At 40.7% G+C, this 14,081-nt stretch overlaps 1 protein-coding gene across 1 annotated transcript; it reads left to right on the top strand.

Moving 5' to 3' along the window:
* Window positions 1–294: 294 nt before the first annotated feature.
* On the top strand, window positions 295–13,785 carry mapk3 (mitogen-activated protein kinase 3). The gene is made up of 9 exons (XM_044100294.1): window positions 295–1,749; window positions 3,225–3,407; window positions 6,132–6,264; window positions 7,928–8,071; window positions 8,168–8,282; window positions 8,363–8,494; window positions 9,320–9,429; window positions 10,735–10,852; window positions 11,143–13,785. The coding sequence occupies exons 1-8, from the start codon at window positions 1,160–1,162 to the stop codon at window positions 10,843–10,845; spliced, it is 1,518 nt and encodes a 505-aa protein (XP_043956229.1). The 5' UTR covers window positions 295–1,159; the 3' UTR covers window positions 10,846–10,852; window positions 11,143–13,785.
* Window positions 13,786–14,081: the final 296 nt, after the last annotated feature.

A 14,081-nucleotide genomic window follows, 5' to 3' on the forward strand; every position in this document is an offset into this window, starting at 1 on the left:
ATTTTTATAAAAACAAAAGTTATCACAATGTTTATCGGGGAAACTTGAACTCTACAATAAAAAAATTATATATATATATATATATATATATATATATATATATATATATATATATATATATATATATATATATATATATAATTTTTTTATTGTTTTTTATTGTATATTATATATTATATATATTTTTTATTGTATATATATATATATATATATATATATATATATATATAGCATCATGACATATTCTACTTTACTAGCCTATATGAGACAAATCTGACATGGAATAAAATAGTTCCATCAGTTATAGTTCCTGAACCAGCAAAGGAGACACAGACCATCACTTTGCTACCACGTTTTATGTGGTTGTCAACAGACAGGGTAAAGTTATACGTGTCCCAAAGCGTCCATTAAGAATGTTAACTTTGGTTACCTACCTTATAGTACCTAACATAGAATTATTTATATTAAAATATCTGATATCTGAAAAACTAAATTAAAACCGAGTCCACTTTTCTTTTGTTTCTGACGTAACAAAATTAGTTACTAAAAATATATATATAAGTGAAATGATTTAATCGGAGTTGTTTGGTGCTTTTCAACCGTTTCTCACCCTTATGATGCAACACTGTAAACGGAACAATAATTTACTTAAGGATTAAAGTAATTTGTAAGGGCTTGTTATATAATGAAAACCCTGTATAGATTTTTAAGTCAAACGTTCCCTTTCCAATATGGCGGACGCACTGACGTATCGCTTCTACAGCTAAAGCGGCGGCAACTCGCCTACACATCTACTGCTGGCTGGTGGCTGTCGCTCTAATGCGCTTGTTCTTCTTTTGCTGCTTTGTTTAGTTGTAAGACTGATATTGCCCCGCCCAAACAATGCAGCCCTGTAAACATATCCAGCGCACCTGTACGATGCCGTAGTTTTGCACGCGCATTTACGCTCAGTGCTGATAACTAACCGCGCTCGCGCACCAAATCCATTTACGTTGTTGGTTGTAAAGAGGAGAACTACATCGCCCTCTCTGCTCCATTCCCTCCGTTCAGCAGAATCATCGGAGCTAAGTGACGGAAAGCTGGAAAACCCTGCTGAAGGGAGCGGCATTTTTTCGGAAGGAAACACCCTCAAGAGAGCGGGAGCGGTTTGTAGAGAAGAATGGCGGATTCATGCGGCGATATGCCTGTCAAGGCCGAGAACTCGGAGTGCGCTGAAATAGTTGTTGATACAACTGAGCCGTCGAAAGCGATTAGTACTGGTACTGGTCTCGGCTCTGGCGCTGGTCCTTGCCCCAGCTCTGACCCTGCCCCTGGCTCAGACATTGGCTCTGACCCCCGTCCTGGACTCGACCCCGACCCTGAAGCTGCACCTAAACCCATCCCCATGTCTGTATCCAAACTGGAGGAGGCAGCGGCCCCTGGTTCTGGCGTTGTCTCCGGTTCTGACTCTTCTCTTGGCGCCGAATCTGGCTCAACAGAACCCATGACTTTGTCCGAGTCTGAGGAGGCAGCGGCCGCTGCTCCTAGGACTGAACCTGGTCATGCTCGCAACCCCGGCCATGTCCCTGGTTCTGGTCGTGCCACCTGCGCCGACTCTGTCCCCATGGCTATCTCTGGACCGGAGGAGGCTGCGCCACCACCTCGGTTACCCAAAACAGACGTGGAGCTGGTGAAGGGACAGGCATTTGACGTTGGACCCCGCTACACCAACCTGGCTTACATCGGGGAGGGAGCGTACGGGATGGTGTGGTGAGTACTATCTCCTAGCTCCCATCGCGCGCTTCCTTCCCTTCAACCTCTTTTTAACAGCGCATCTTTTCAGAATAGATGCAATGAAAACAAGGAGTGCAAAAACACATGCAACTTTGCAGCAGTCCTGGTTAACAGGTTAGCTGAGCTGCTGCTACAGGCGGGGTTCTAATAAAGCTACACAGGAAGCGAGATTGGGAGTGATTGCGCAGGACGCGGTTTACTTTTCTCAAATATGTTCGCAAGCTGTACTCAACCTCAAATGTGCCATAAGCCTAATTGGACCACAGTTCTCCTCTCTGCAGGAATAAGCCGCAGCATAGTGTCCAGGGTGGATTTGTTAGTTGTAGCGAGGCCTTTCCTCCTGTTATGTGATCTGCAGCCCTGCGTGGCCACTTTGTGAAGTCATCACTGGACCAGAAGAAGATCAGATAGGGAGTGCAATATATATATATTAAAAAAAGTCGAGATAAAAACACCCATTCATGTCGGGATCAGACACTGGGTAGTTTACATATTTCACATTTGTTTGCCTGATGTCAGACGTGTGTGATGCCACTGTACATGCAGTCATTGTAAACATCACAACCGGTTGGTTTAGTGGAGGAAGAACAGTTAGTCTGCAAAATGACAGAAAAAGTTCAACTTAAACCCTGAGGAGGAGTCATCTGACTGACTGCTGGATGGTTTGGCCAATTAGTGGTTTCATTTCAGAGCTGAGTTTCAATGACTTAATGAGTTTATTTATCTTATTTCATACAGGAAAATTAAGGGGAAAGGAGCAGATTTTGATGTTTAAATGATTGCATCATACATTCATTCTCCAAATATACAAATGTTTTGCCTAGAATTAGTCAACCAGATGTTTAAATCAGCCAATTTCCCCCGGATTCAAAAGAAACTTTTCTTCCTAATCATTGTTTATTTTGAGGCACTTTAAGGTTAGTTGGAAGAAAAAAAACATCTGGTACATTTTAAGGGTAGAGATGCACCGATTTTTTTTAGGTCTAATTTTGAAGTACAAACTGTGCTGCAATGTTCACGCTGTTTGCTGATGCATTTATAGACAGAAAACCAAGAGAGTTTTTGTTCAATGACAGGAAAAAAGTAGATTTTTTATTTTTTTTTGTATCTGATCATTACTAATCAAGGGAAAAATGCCTGATTTCAATCAAGCGGCTTGATCAGTGAATCTCTACATTTGACTTAAATGTTCAGTTTCACACCTCCACTAACAGCAGAGCGGTGGTGTAGTGTCTATTCTCTTGCAAAGTGTCATGCAAAACCCAACTTCGATAACCCCAACAAAGGAAGTAGCGCCCAGATAAAGCCGTGACACCAACATCATGTCGTCATCCTCACACTCCACACCTTTCAGAGCTGCCTTGCGTTGTCTGCAGTCGTTGTGTTTGTGTGTGTGTGTGTGTGTGTGTTTGCTACTACTTGTATTTTGTCTTTCCCTTTCCCATATCCAGTTCAGCTCAGGACAACTGGACCCAACAGCGGGTGGCCATCAAGAAAATCAGCCCGTTTGAGCACCAGACGTACTGCCAGCGCACGCTGCGAGAGATCAAGATCCTGCTGCGCTTCCGCCACGAGAACATCATCGGGATCAATGACATCATCAGGGCGCCGCAGTTGGAGAACATGAGAGACGTGTATCCTGCCACGCTCGAGACGTGTGTAATTCGCTGGGAGCTGAGTGTTGCGGAGATTTTTCTTAATTGTAACATGAGCTGAGAGGAAACTTTCTGCTAGGAGCAGTGAAGCTCAGATAGCATCAAGGTTTCTATGGTTACCAAAGCAGGTGCTTAGTACACGAGACAAAAGCCTGGGAAGAGTTGCAGGAATTCATTTGTTAGTTTTGTTGTTGTTTGGCTTTTTCATCTGCTCTTGTCAGGTTTAATTGTGCAGAGACTCCTGCGCTCTCGCACTTTTATTGCGGCAGGTTTTCATTTTTTTAACTGTTTGGCTTTGAGAATTGGGCTCCACTTCCAGTCAAGCTGCCTGTGAGGCATCTGGTGAGGTTAGATGAGATAGACCCGTTAATAATGACTTAGATGGGATTCTACGACCCCATTGAGCTTCAACAGGCCCTTTTTTCTGGCTTACAAAACCTCAGTATGAAACTCTGTTGAGATTTATATTGCATATAAAGTAAACAGACTTGAACTGCTAGAAGGTTATTGCAGTTTCAAGCGTTTTTATTATTTGAGGTTACTGTAACAAGGCCGGCCTTTACAGGGATTACCTAATTTAATTTTCTACGTACTATATCCTTCCAAATATTGCATCCAAGTAGTTTGTTTCGTTTGGGGTTTTGTAATGGCAGTTTTGATTCGAAATATCATGCAGGTTTAGTATAAACTACGGATGGGCAATATGGTCAAAATTTTGTGGTACCGTTGTGATAATGGTAAAAATAATAAACTTTTCTTTTTTTTTTTTTTTTGTTGGGTAACAGTTTGGCTGTGATTGCATGTCGCAGCATTCATAACAACATAAACCACAAAAACGGCTCTGGAAAACATACATTTCTAAAACGGGCTTCGTCACGATGACTTAGCGGTTTCTATCACACACTGCACACAGATTATTTACTGATATTTATTGACATACTTGTGGAGAATATTCTAAAAAAATAACGTGTCTGACAATACTGTCAGTTTTGGGGGGATTTTTATTATTAATTGGAATTTATCAGGACAACAATAAATGAAAATTTTGATTTTAAAAAAATCAGGATAATTGATAAATGACACAATAAATACTCACCCATTAGGTAAAAAAACTCAAATAAAATACAAAAATATCCATGGACCGGGCAGGGTTAACCCAACGCATCACTTGTGGTGGTTAAGCTGCTTCAGTTGTTTTTCTTTGGTTCCCGTTGAGCAGTGCTGTGTGGGCACGGCCCGCCAGCGAGCTGCTGTCGCTGAGAGCTGCTCTGGCTGCTGCTTTGTTCAAAAGCTTCATTGTTTCCAGAAAAGGGAAAAGAAAAAAAATGGCAGGAATGTCTGAGTCTTTCAATCTTGTCTTGTTTGATGCTCCCAGGCGGTTTAGTTACTCGGCGTTGCCACCTTGCAAAGGCGTTTGTTACCGAGCAAAAGTAACAACTGTTGGGATTTGATCAGCTGAGATCAACAGATGATGCTGTGAACGCAGCTTTGTATTAACGCCAACAGTTGGAGCGGATCATTTTTCTTCTCCCTTTGCCAAAGAAAAGCTGCTCATTTGCTGTCTGTCGTTTGGTTTTTGGTTATGCCCAGTGAGAACACACACAGCAGTATCCTGTCATGGTCATGCACAGCACAGAGCAATTATTGGGTCCTCTTTTCTCATCTTTTTTTTTTGTCTCTCACCCTGCAAGATTTCTAGTAGATTTAGGATGAAGATTACCATGAAGGAAAGCTGACTTTTGCTACTTCTGCTTAGATTTGCTCCGAGGTTTGGGATCAGTATGTTCTATGAAAACCCAGTGACGACCCCATTATCGGTTCTCCGAGAGGATTCCCACGGCCTTTCAGCAGAGAATCAAGCCCACAGCATCACAGATCCACCACCGCATTTAGCTAGTGGTTGTGAGGTGTTGTCACACATGTTCATCCTTGTTGAAAGGAGCGTTGGCCGAGTCCATAGCTCATCTGAAGTCCATCAGAGGTTTCCTAGGAAAGGATGACGATGGGCAGTAATCTCATTTCATATTTTGACTTACTTTCTCTTTTGGGTTCATTGCAGAAAGTTGCATCTGACTACAGCGTAAGGTAGCTGTACACTTAGCCGAGATCTGCTGCAGTTTTTATGCTATCTTAATAGTAGAATAGCAACAATAATAATTTTGCAATATGTTGCGCAGCTCTAATTGTTACCACTAACTTTAAAAGACATTGCATGCAGCTCTGCAAGCTTTGGTTGGTCAATGCAACTTGATTCTCTGCTGTTGTCTTGTTAAACAACAGCTGCATTATGTTTAACAGGGATTTTCTAATCCTATGTGTAATTATAGTTTTATTACGTTTCGTGATTTCCTCGTGGCTAAAAGGGGAACGGACAGAACATGAGCAGCCTCATCGATTGTTCTTCTGATAACCGTGCATCTGTTTTCTCTGTTTAGATGTTGTGGTTGATTTTTCTTTTCTTTTTTTTTTTCTGGTTAAGCAGAGAATGATTAGAGGAACACAGTCATTGCAACACATGTTCCACATTGTCTGCAGCCCAAAGTTTTGCAGTTTCAGGTTGAATAAAAGAGGTGAAAGTTGGTCTGAAGACACATAAATTAAAAAGAAAATACGACACACCCAAATTTTGTCAGGTCAATGTAAAAAGGATGTGACTTTCTCTCAGTTTTGGGTTCGTTTGCCTTGACCAGCGCGTGTGTCCAGCTACATCGTGCAAACGCTGATGGAGACGGACTTGTACAAGCTCTTGAAGACCCAGAAGCTGAGCAACGAGCACGTGTGCTACTTCCTTTACCAGATCCTGATTGGTTATTATTTAATAGAGCGACACAAGTTAGTGCTTAAAGGCCTGATCAGACTTTTTTGCATAATTTTGTCCGCCCGTCACAATAAAACACACTGCAGTGTGTGGAGGATGCAAATATCGTGGCATTTGGTATGTTTTGTTTTGAGTTTTCACGACAATGGATGACGCTCTAGTTCCTCCTCTGTACAACGTTGTGTTTTGTCTTGGACCGATCCGGATTTCCCCTGTTTCATTTTACCTTTGCTTTAAATCTACATGTTCCCGGTACGGCTGCACCTGGCTTGGTGACTTCAGCTCTTGGTCAGGTGCTGCTTTTAAATACCTCGTTAGTTTCAAGAGTTATGAAAACTTTGCATTTCAATTTTTCTTTCTTTCTTTGTTTTTAGCAGAGTAAAATCCAAACTTGTTCAGAAAGCTTGCATTAAGGTTTTTCACATTTTCTAACAAGCACAAACGTCAGCCTATTCTAGTGGGACTTTGTGTTATGAGGCGACGCAAAGCAAGCCCCTCCAGGAAGTTGCAGTCGCAACTGTTCGTGCAAATCCATTCATCGGTCTCGAATTTTGAACGATGCAATTTTCACCCATCACCGCAAGTTTCCCGCAAGCCTAACCAATCACCTTCAGGCTTTCTGTAGTTCCTTCTCTTCTGATCAATCACCACGCTCAGCTGAATGTTGTCCAGTCTTATCAACCCCTTTCTAGTACAACTTCCTGTTTCATGACATCTCTTGACAGTCAAACCTGCAAGACGAGAACATGTCTGACGCAAAACATTTGCCCCTTTTTTTTCTTTCTTCTTTTGCTTTCTCTTACGCTTCAATTTCATTCGCATTAAGGATGTTTTTTGTAGGGCCATGTTACGACATGAATAAAACCAAAAACAATCGCAAATTTGACCACAAACTTGGGAAAAAGGTCCCAAAAAATCTGTGATTATTTTTCTTGTAGATTGCAACAATCGCTTAAGTTAAAAAAAAAAAAAAAAGTTTACTTAACCTTTGCTATCTCATTAAGAGCTACTGTGGACGATCCAAAAAACTACTTGCAGCTTTGCAGCTGCAGGTTCTGCTCTTTTGCATAAAATCTATCTAAGTTTGTGCTTGTAGCCAAAAAATTGGGGAAAATTGTTAAATTAAAATGTCATTTTTGCAGCTTTCTGTCAGTCTTGTTATTTTTGTTTGCTTGAACTAACCTCTCAGTGTGTGTGTGTGTAGCGTACAATCCACAGCGGTCTTGTGAGTATTTGGCATTCAACCATCAATCCCTGGATTAGCTGATCATACGTGAGGAATGGAGCGTTTCAAAGCAGCGTGTTGCCAAAGTCTGACATAATCCTAGAGCAGCTGTACGGTTGTGACTTTGCAGAAAACATTGAATTAAAAATAGATTTGCACAGCAAACAGGGGTAAGTTAGAAAAAAATGATACGTCATATTTGCACCTTTCATTAAAAAAAGGTTTGGTGTACTTGCGTTGTTCCTCTTATTAAACCAGCTGCTGCCTCCTAATGAAGTCTGTTCTTTCTCAGCACATTATCCTGCTTAAATGCAGCCGGATTACGTGCATGTTACACAATTTATAGGACTTTGAAAGTGGCTTTATTAATAAAACGGGAACTCATTAAGCAGCGGTGTGTGTCCTCTGGCTGGAGCTTGGGAATTAGTTTGAAAATAATGTGAGAAAGTACCGATTTCTTTTGTTTTTTTGTTCCTTTTTCAGATTTGCGACTTCGGCCTGGCTCGGATAGCCGATCCAGTTCACGACCACACTGGTTTCCTCACAGAGTACGTGGCCACACGTTGGTACAGAGCCCCAGAAATCATGCTCAACTCAAAGGTACGAGTTGAACTCACTCACTCACTCGTTCTCGCAGTTTTGGTATTTGACTGGCAAATTAGTAAAACATTCAGCTGCACGGGCGTGTTTTTCCAGGGCTACTCAAAGTCTATCGACATGTGGTCAGTGGGCTGCATCCTGGCTGAGATGTTGTCAAACAAACCCATCTTTCCTGGGAAACACTACTTGGACCAACTAAACCACATACTGGGTGAGACTTTTTTCATGATGGGGAAAAAGAGCAAAAAAAAAAAAAAAAAAGCAGCTGTGCTGAATAACATCTGTGTGCAGGCGTACTTGGCTCCCCGTCTCAAGAAGATCTGAACTGCATAATTAACCTGAAGGCGCGCAACTACCTTCAATCCCTGCCCCCCAAGACCAGGATTCCCTGGGACAGACTCTTTCCAAAGGCAGATCCAAAAGGTAATTCAGCTTATCATGACTGAAATGAGGATATTCCAAAGGAAAGTTTGTAAGTTTATTTTGCAACCTCCATTATTTAACAATTGCTATCATTTAAACATTTGAAAAGTAGGTCAGAGTGATGAAACCACAGCCTGATTAAAAGTAGGAAAACGTAATATGGATCTGCAGAGAGAGGAACTTAATGTGCACAAAGATTCACTTCTGTTATTTTTTTACCTTTAAGTTTAAACAAGCAAACTGTAGGTGAAAATCTGACTGTTAAACAAAAACAAAACACATCTATATATATATAAAAAAAAAAACTCTAAGATTTGTGTTGCTAAAGAAATAATGCTGCACGTGGGGATATTTGTCAGTCAATAAAGTTTGATTGTTTTATTGGGAAACACAAAGTTTACTGCAAATGAGATGCGTTCTTTGGGATCGCGCAGCAAAAGATGGATGGACCACAAACACATTTAAAGAAAACGGATTAAATGAATGAAACTACTGCAGTGATATAAAATGCATCATCTTAACATCTTGAGGAGGAAACGCGTGCAGCGGTTTGTTATCTGCGTCTGTTTAGCTTCAGGAACCAAACGCTGTGACAAGTTCCCACACTCAGGGTTCCTGCACATATAGAGACTTAATGAAGGAAAAAAAAATAAAACGGAGATCTGGAGTTTTAGGATGTTTTAAACATTTGAGAACTAAATATGAGTATCTGACATACAAAACCTTTTTCTTACTGAATTCATTTTTGGCACGAATGTGTAGAAACTCTAAATATTTGCTAATGGTAGAGGATGATTAATGACGACTCCTTGTTCTTCTTTGAAGCCTTGGACCTGTTGGGTTGCATGTTGACCTTTAACCCCAACAAGCGCATCACTGTTGAAGATGCCCTGGCTCATCCCTACCTGGAGCAGTACTACGACCCCACCGACGAGGTACAAATACGTCCTAAATCTAAAGTTTATCACAGAGCGAAGGTTAGCGAAGCGACTTTGTTCTGGCGCTTCGCAAACCTCCTGCGGAAGGAGTTGCGCTCTGGAGTTGCAAACGGGAAGAAAGTTGATCATATTTGTGAAAGGGCGGGTAATGCCATTGATTTGCTTTGTTATTTTTGTTTTCAGTTTGGTTTTATTTGTAGAAAGAAAAAACTGTAGTTCACCACAGACGTGAACGGCTACTTGTAACAAAAATTTTATGAAAATAAATAAATTGGATTAAATCAAATTTCTAGGAACACTTTTTAGTTTGTGATCCATTTCTGACCAGCATTGTTGCTCTGAGGATGGATCAACTCCAACACCAAGAGCACCTACCTCCGTTGTGCAAAATAGTGGCAGTGGATGGAAGCAGCTGAAAGTCTTTTTTTTTTAAAACATTGTCATTGTTTAATCTGTTTAACTGCACTACAGTAATGCATTCATGGGAGACTTTCAGTTGTGTCACTCAAATTCTGTGCATTTGTTTCTGATAACCTTTTTTTTTAAGTAAAGAAAATTACAAATATAAATAGACTGTTATTGTTATTTCACTTAAACAACAAGGTGGGAAAAGAATTGCGGGTGAAGCGAATTATTGTGGGGTGAACATGATGGGGAGCATTTGGAGAGTGTTTTTGCTGCTAGTTTAGTTGAACTCAATCCACATTTCACTAAACAGAACACAACAAGTGTTTTCTAACATAGGAAAACTTGTGATAACAAGACCTGCGGCTGCCTTAATGGTCTGGCTGTTGACCTTGCTGGAGCCATCTGCTGTCACCATGGCAACAGAACCATGTCCTTGCTCCTCTAACTTCCTTAAAGCCAGTATTTCAAAAATCGTTCAAACCTGGGGCTAAATGTGTTTCCGATGGAGGCTGTTTCTGATGGGTGAGGAGAAATTGACCCTTCTCTACCTTTTTGCTGTCACGAAGCTGACTTGCACATGGAAGATCTTCGGTGAGACAGGAGGGCTCACTTCATCCCTTTCTCTGTGTCTCCCACAAGTGGTCACACACTGCTGTTAGAAATAGAGAAAATAATCTGCTTTCTGCACTGTTGCCCTCCACCTCATTCGTTAGTGCACTTTTAATTTTACAGAGATGTAGTTCAAAGACTCCTTTTGTGTCAGAAAAGTGGATTATTTTAAAACTGAGGACTTGGATTTAACTGTAAGCTGTTAAAGTTACTATTTGCCAATTCTAAACCAATCAGTCTTTAGCTCCTGGTTTGATCCGTGTTGTGTGTGTGCTCTGGTGTTAGCCCGAAGCGGAGACGCCATTCGACTTCACAACAGAACTGGACGATCTTCCCAAGGAGACGCTGAAGGAAATGATCTACGACGAAACGGCTCGTTTCCAGACGATCAGCTGAGGCAAAGGTACGTGACGGCCAGTCGCATGTTTTCAGTGGCCATTTTCACCTGGATTTAAAGTAAAACCAGTCTGTACTTGTCTCATTGAATGCAACATCGGCTGTCTTGAGAATTTTTTATTTTTCAAGCTTCTTTGTTGGTATTCTGCTGATAGGTTTGTGAACTTAAAGTGGGGAGGGAAAAAACCAAGTTTAAAACTAACATCTTAAGTTGGATGAAGGCACTTCTTCATTTATAGTTTGAATAAAAGTCTTGATGTTTTGGATTATTCTTTTCCCTTTGTTCTTTCTTTGCAGTTTTACTGAGTTATTCCAGCGACGCTTGGAGCCAGAGGACCCTGAACGATATGCTAAATCAAAAGAAAAGTGCATCCTGAAGAAACCAACAAATATAAACATTAACCTGCTTATCTTTGCATTTCCACTGCAAGATGGAGCTAAGTATAAAAATGGGTTACTGTTACTGAGCAGGGTGTACTCTGTTGAATTCATGCCGTTTCCGTTTTGTCCATGTTGGACTCCTCACTCGCCTCAGATCTAATTTTTTTTCCACCCCTTGTTTTTAAGCCTATTTTTACCGCTCCGGCTTGTCTAGCACCTTCTGCGGTAACTCCTCTCCTCACCAACGCGTATAAACCATCCTACTGTATTAACCAGCTCCGTGACGCTCCTGATCTATGAGAACGAGTTACAGCTTTGAATATTTGAGGGCTTAAAGAACCGGGACGGGGACGCTAACCGGGTGTGTGCATGTACGTACAGAACATAATGGATTTTCTAGTTGTTGTTTTTTTTTTAAATGTGGTTCTCAGTTTTTATTTGTAAAGGTGTATATTTGAGTCTTTTTTTTTTTTTTTTTAGTTGTTTTGTGTGCTTTTGATTTTTTTTTTTTTGTTAGTGTTTTTTAAACAATTGATATCTTTAGTGGCATGTTGTCAGGATTTCTTTACCGGTTCTCCTTTTTCTGTATGAAAACCCAGCTGAATGCATGCATTCCTGAAATTGAGCAAAGGTGCAATGAGATCCCAGGGGGACAAAACTGATGCACAACTCACCCCAAGGCCAAGCACACTGAAGACTCCCACATGGTTTAGCAACATGACACATATTGATGACACTGACATAAAGATGAGGGGAAAAAATGCCCACAGGCTCATTAAAATATTGCAGCTGTGATACCAAAGTCCTTTTATTTCCTATTTTCCCTCCAGAACTTGTGGGTTTCTCTCTGTTGAGTATTTCTTGTTTTGTTGTTGCTCTGCTCTCTAATCTACACCCGAATCATCAGCAAGGACTGACATGCATGACTTCTTTTTCCCTGTATCACATTTACATTCCCATCACAAAATGGTCACCAATGACATTCCATCATGTAAAAAAAAAAAATCCTGCCTGTGTTTGCTTCAGATTATTTATTTGTTTATTTAATGAGGGTGTTTTTTTGTTGTTGTTGTTGCCTCTGTCAGTCTTGGTCCTTGTACCTCAAAAATTGAGAGAGGCAATGTCCTTTCCCACGATTCGTGCCGCCATGCGTTCTTCCACAACAGTCTGCGGTGAAATTTACTTGGCTGTTGGTGTTACAAGTGACGGTTATGACTTTTCATGCTCTTACATGCCAAACTTATTGCTAAAGGCCAAGAAAGTTATTGCTTTTTTTTTCCTTTTAATAAAAAAAAAAAATCTATGTACATTGCTCTGTAGGCTTTTGCTACATATGAGTTGGCCTCTGTTGCTGCATTTGCGTTGTTCTGCCTAACAGGGAGGGTTTATTTCTTGTTCCTGTAACTTCCTCCGTTCAGCTCTGCTCGTGCTCCGTGTTGGTTTGGACCGCCTGCTGCTCTGTGGAGCGCTTTTCGATTGTATTTCGTTGTTGTTTTTGTTTGTGCTGGGACTAGTAAGAGAAAATGATCTGCTCTGGGTCACTGGCAACTGGCTTGTGATGCTAATCTTCCTGCCCTCATCTTAACATTTCTACATCTCTGATTCGTGTCGCTGTTCCCTCAGAAGCCATAACCAGCTCTTTTTCTTTTTCTTCTTCGTTTTCCTCCAAATCTTCTCCATGCTTTACTCAAAGGGCTGCCTCCTCATCCTCCTCCTCGCCTCTCTGCTCGCTGTCCCCCATCAATTCTTCTGGAAGCAGAACACCTGGTCCGATCCCGACCCAATCAGCACGCCTGCACTTTGTCTTTCAAGCCATGCGTCCTTCGTCTCCCCTCCATTTTTTTGGAGGCTATTTAAGCTAGCCTCCATCTTTTGTGTCGTATTTGTAGAGCTTTTAAGTTCGAGTTGCAGAAACGTACGTCTGTGTAAAGACTGTGTATTTGCACTGTTAAACCAAGACTCCTTTTTTTTTTTTTGGATTATCGCTTACTCCCTGTGCTTTTTAATCCACCAGATGTGTTCTTGGTGTTGCACGGAGAGGCCTCTCTTTAATTAATATCATTTCCTCCCTCTTAACACGTCACCTGACCCAATATCTTTTTTGGGAATAATGAAAGCGGAGGAATCCTGACACACTCCTACACACACCCTCTCTGAGGGTTGTGACCCCGTGTGTCGACATTCACTGTATCGGCAAGGGCCTGCCTGTCTTAAAGCCTGTTTAAGGATGTTTTTAAATCGCTGTTATTAAGTTTTATTGGTAGAACGCTTTTTTTTCATAAAAGGGAGTTCAGATTTTTGTGTGTGTGTGTGTGTTTTCTCTTATGGCTATTATTAATATTACTATAACTAGGAGTGTTTTCAGTCTTTCTGAAGTGTATACTTTGTCTTTTATGTTCTCCAACCAGATCGTAAAAGGATTTATTTTGTTTTACAGAGATTGTCGAGGATATGAATTACTGAGAGTTATAGTCTGTATTCTGTGGTATTATTAATTAAATGATTAACAAAAACAGAATTATATACATGGAATTAAATAAAATTTCAACATGCTGTTAACCCTGTTTCGTGATTTTTTTCTTTTTATTTTCTTTTGTATTTTTAACACTGCTGGAGATTGTTGTTCAACAAAGGAACCAGGAGGGGGCAGTAAAGGTACAGAACATGTAGTTTACATCTTCTCCTTGTTAATCCTTTAGGGTGGATTAATGAATTGTTTATTGGATCAAATTTGTAGATGTTCCTCACATGCTTCAAATACAAAAGTGTGACAAAGCATTTGCCCTTTTTCAGATTTATTCTAATTTCATTCGCTCTCAAAAAAATATTTGTAATTAGACTAAATTGAGCTGTCT

Source organism: Gambusia affinis, linkage group LG19 (assembly GCF_019740435.1).
Source record: "Gambusia affinis linkage group LG19, SWU_Gaff_1.0, whole genome shotgun sequence".
NCBI classification, from domain to species: Eukaryota; Metazoa; Chordata; class Actinopteri; order Cyprinodontiformes; family Poeciliidae; genus Gambusia; species Gambusia affinis.

Excerpts from the sequence above, each read along its gene's own strand:
- mapk3 (XM_044100294.1), top strand. The coding sequence starts at position 1,160 with ATGGCGGATTCATGCGGCGATATGCCTGTCAAGGCCGAGAACTCGGAG. Across the intron at positions 8,495-9,319 it reads TCCAAAGGCAGATCCAAAAG|CCTTGGACCTGTTGGGTTGC; the intron begins GTAATTCAGCTT and ends TCTTCTTTGAAG. Across the intron at positions 9,430-10,734 it reads ACTACGACCCCACCGACGAG|CCCGAAGCGGAGACGCCATT; the intron begins GTACAAATACGT and ends CTCTGGTGTTAG.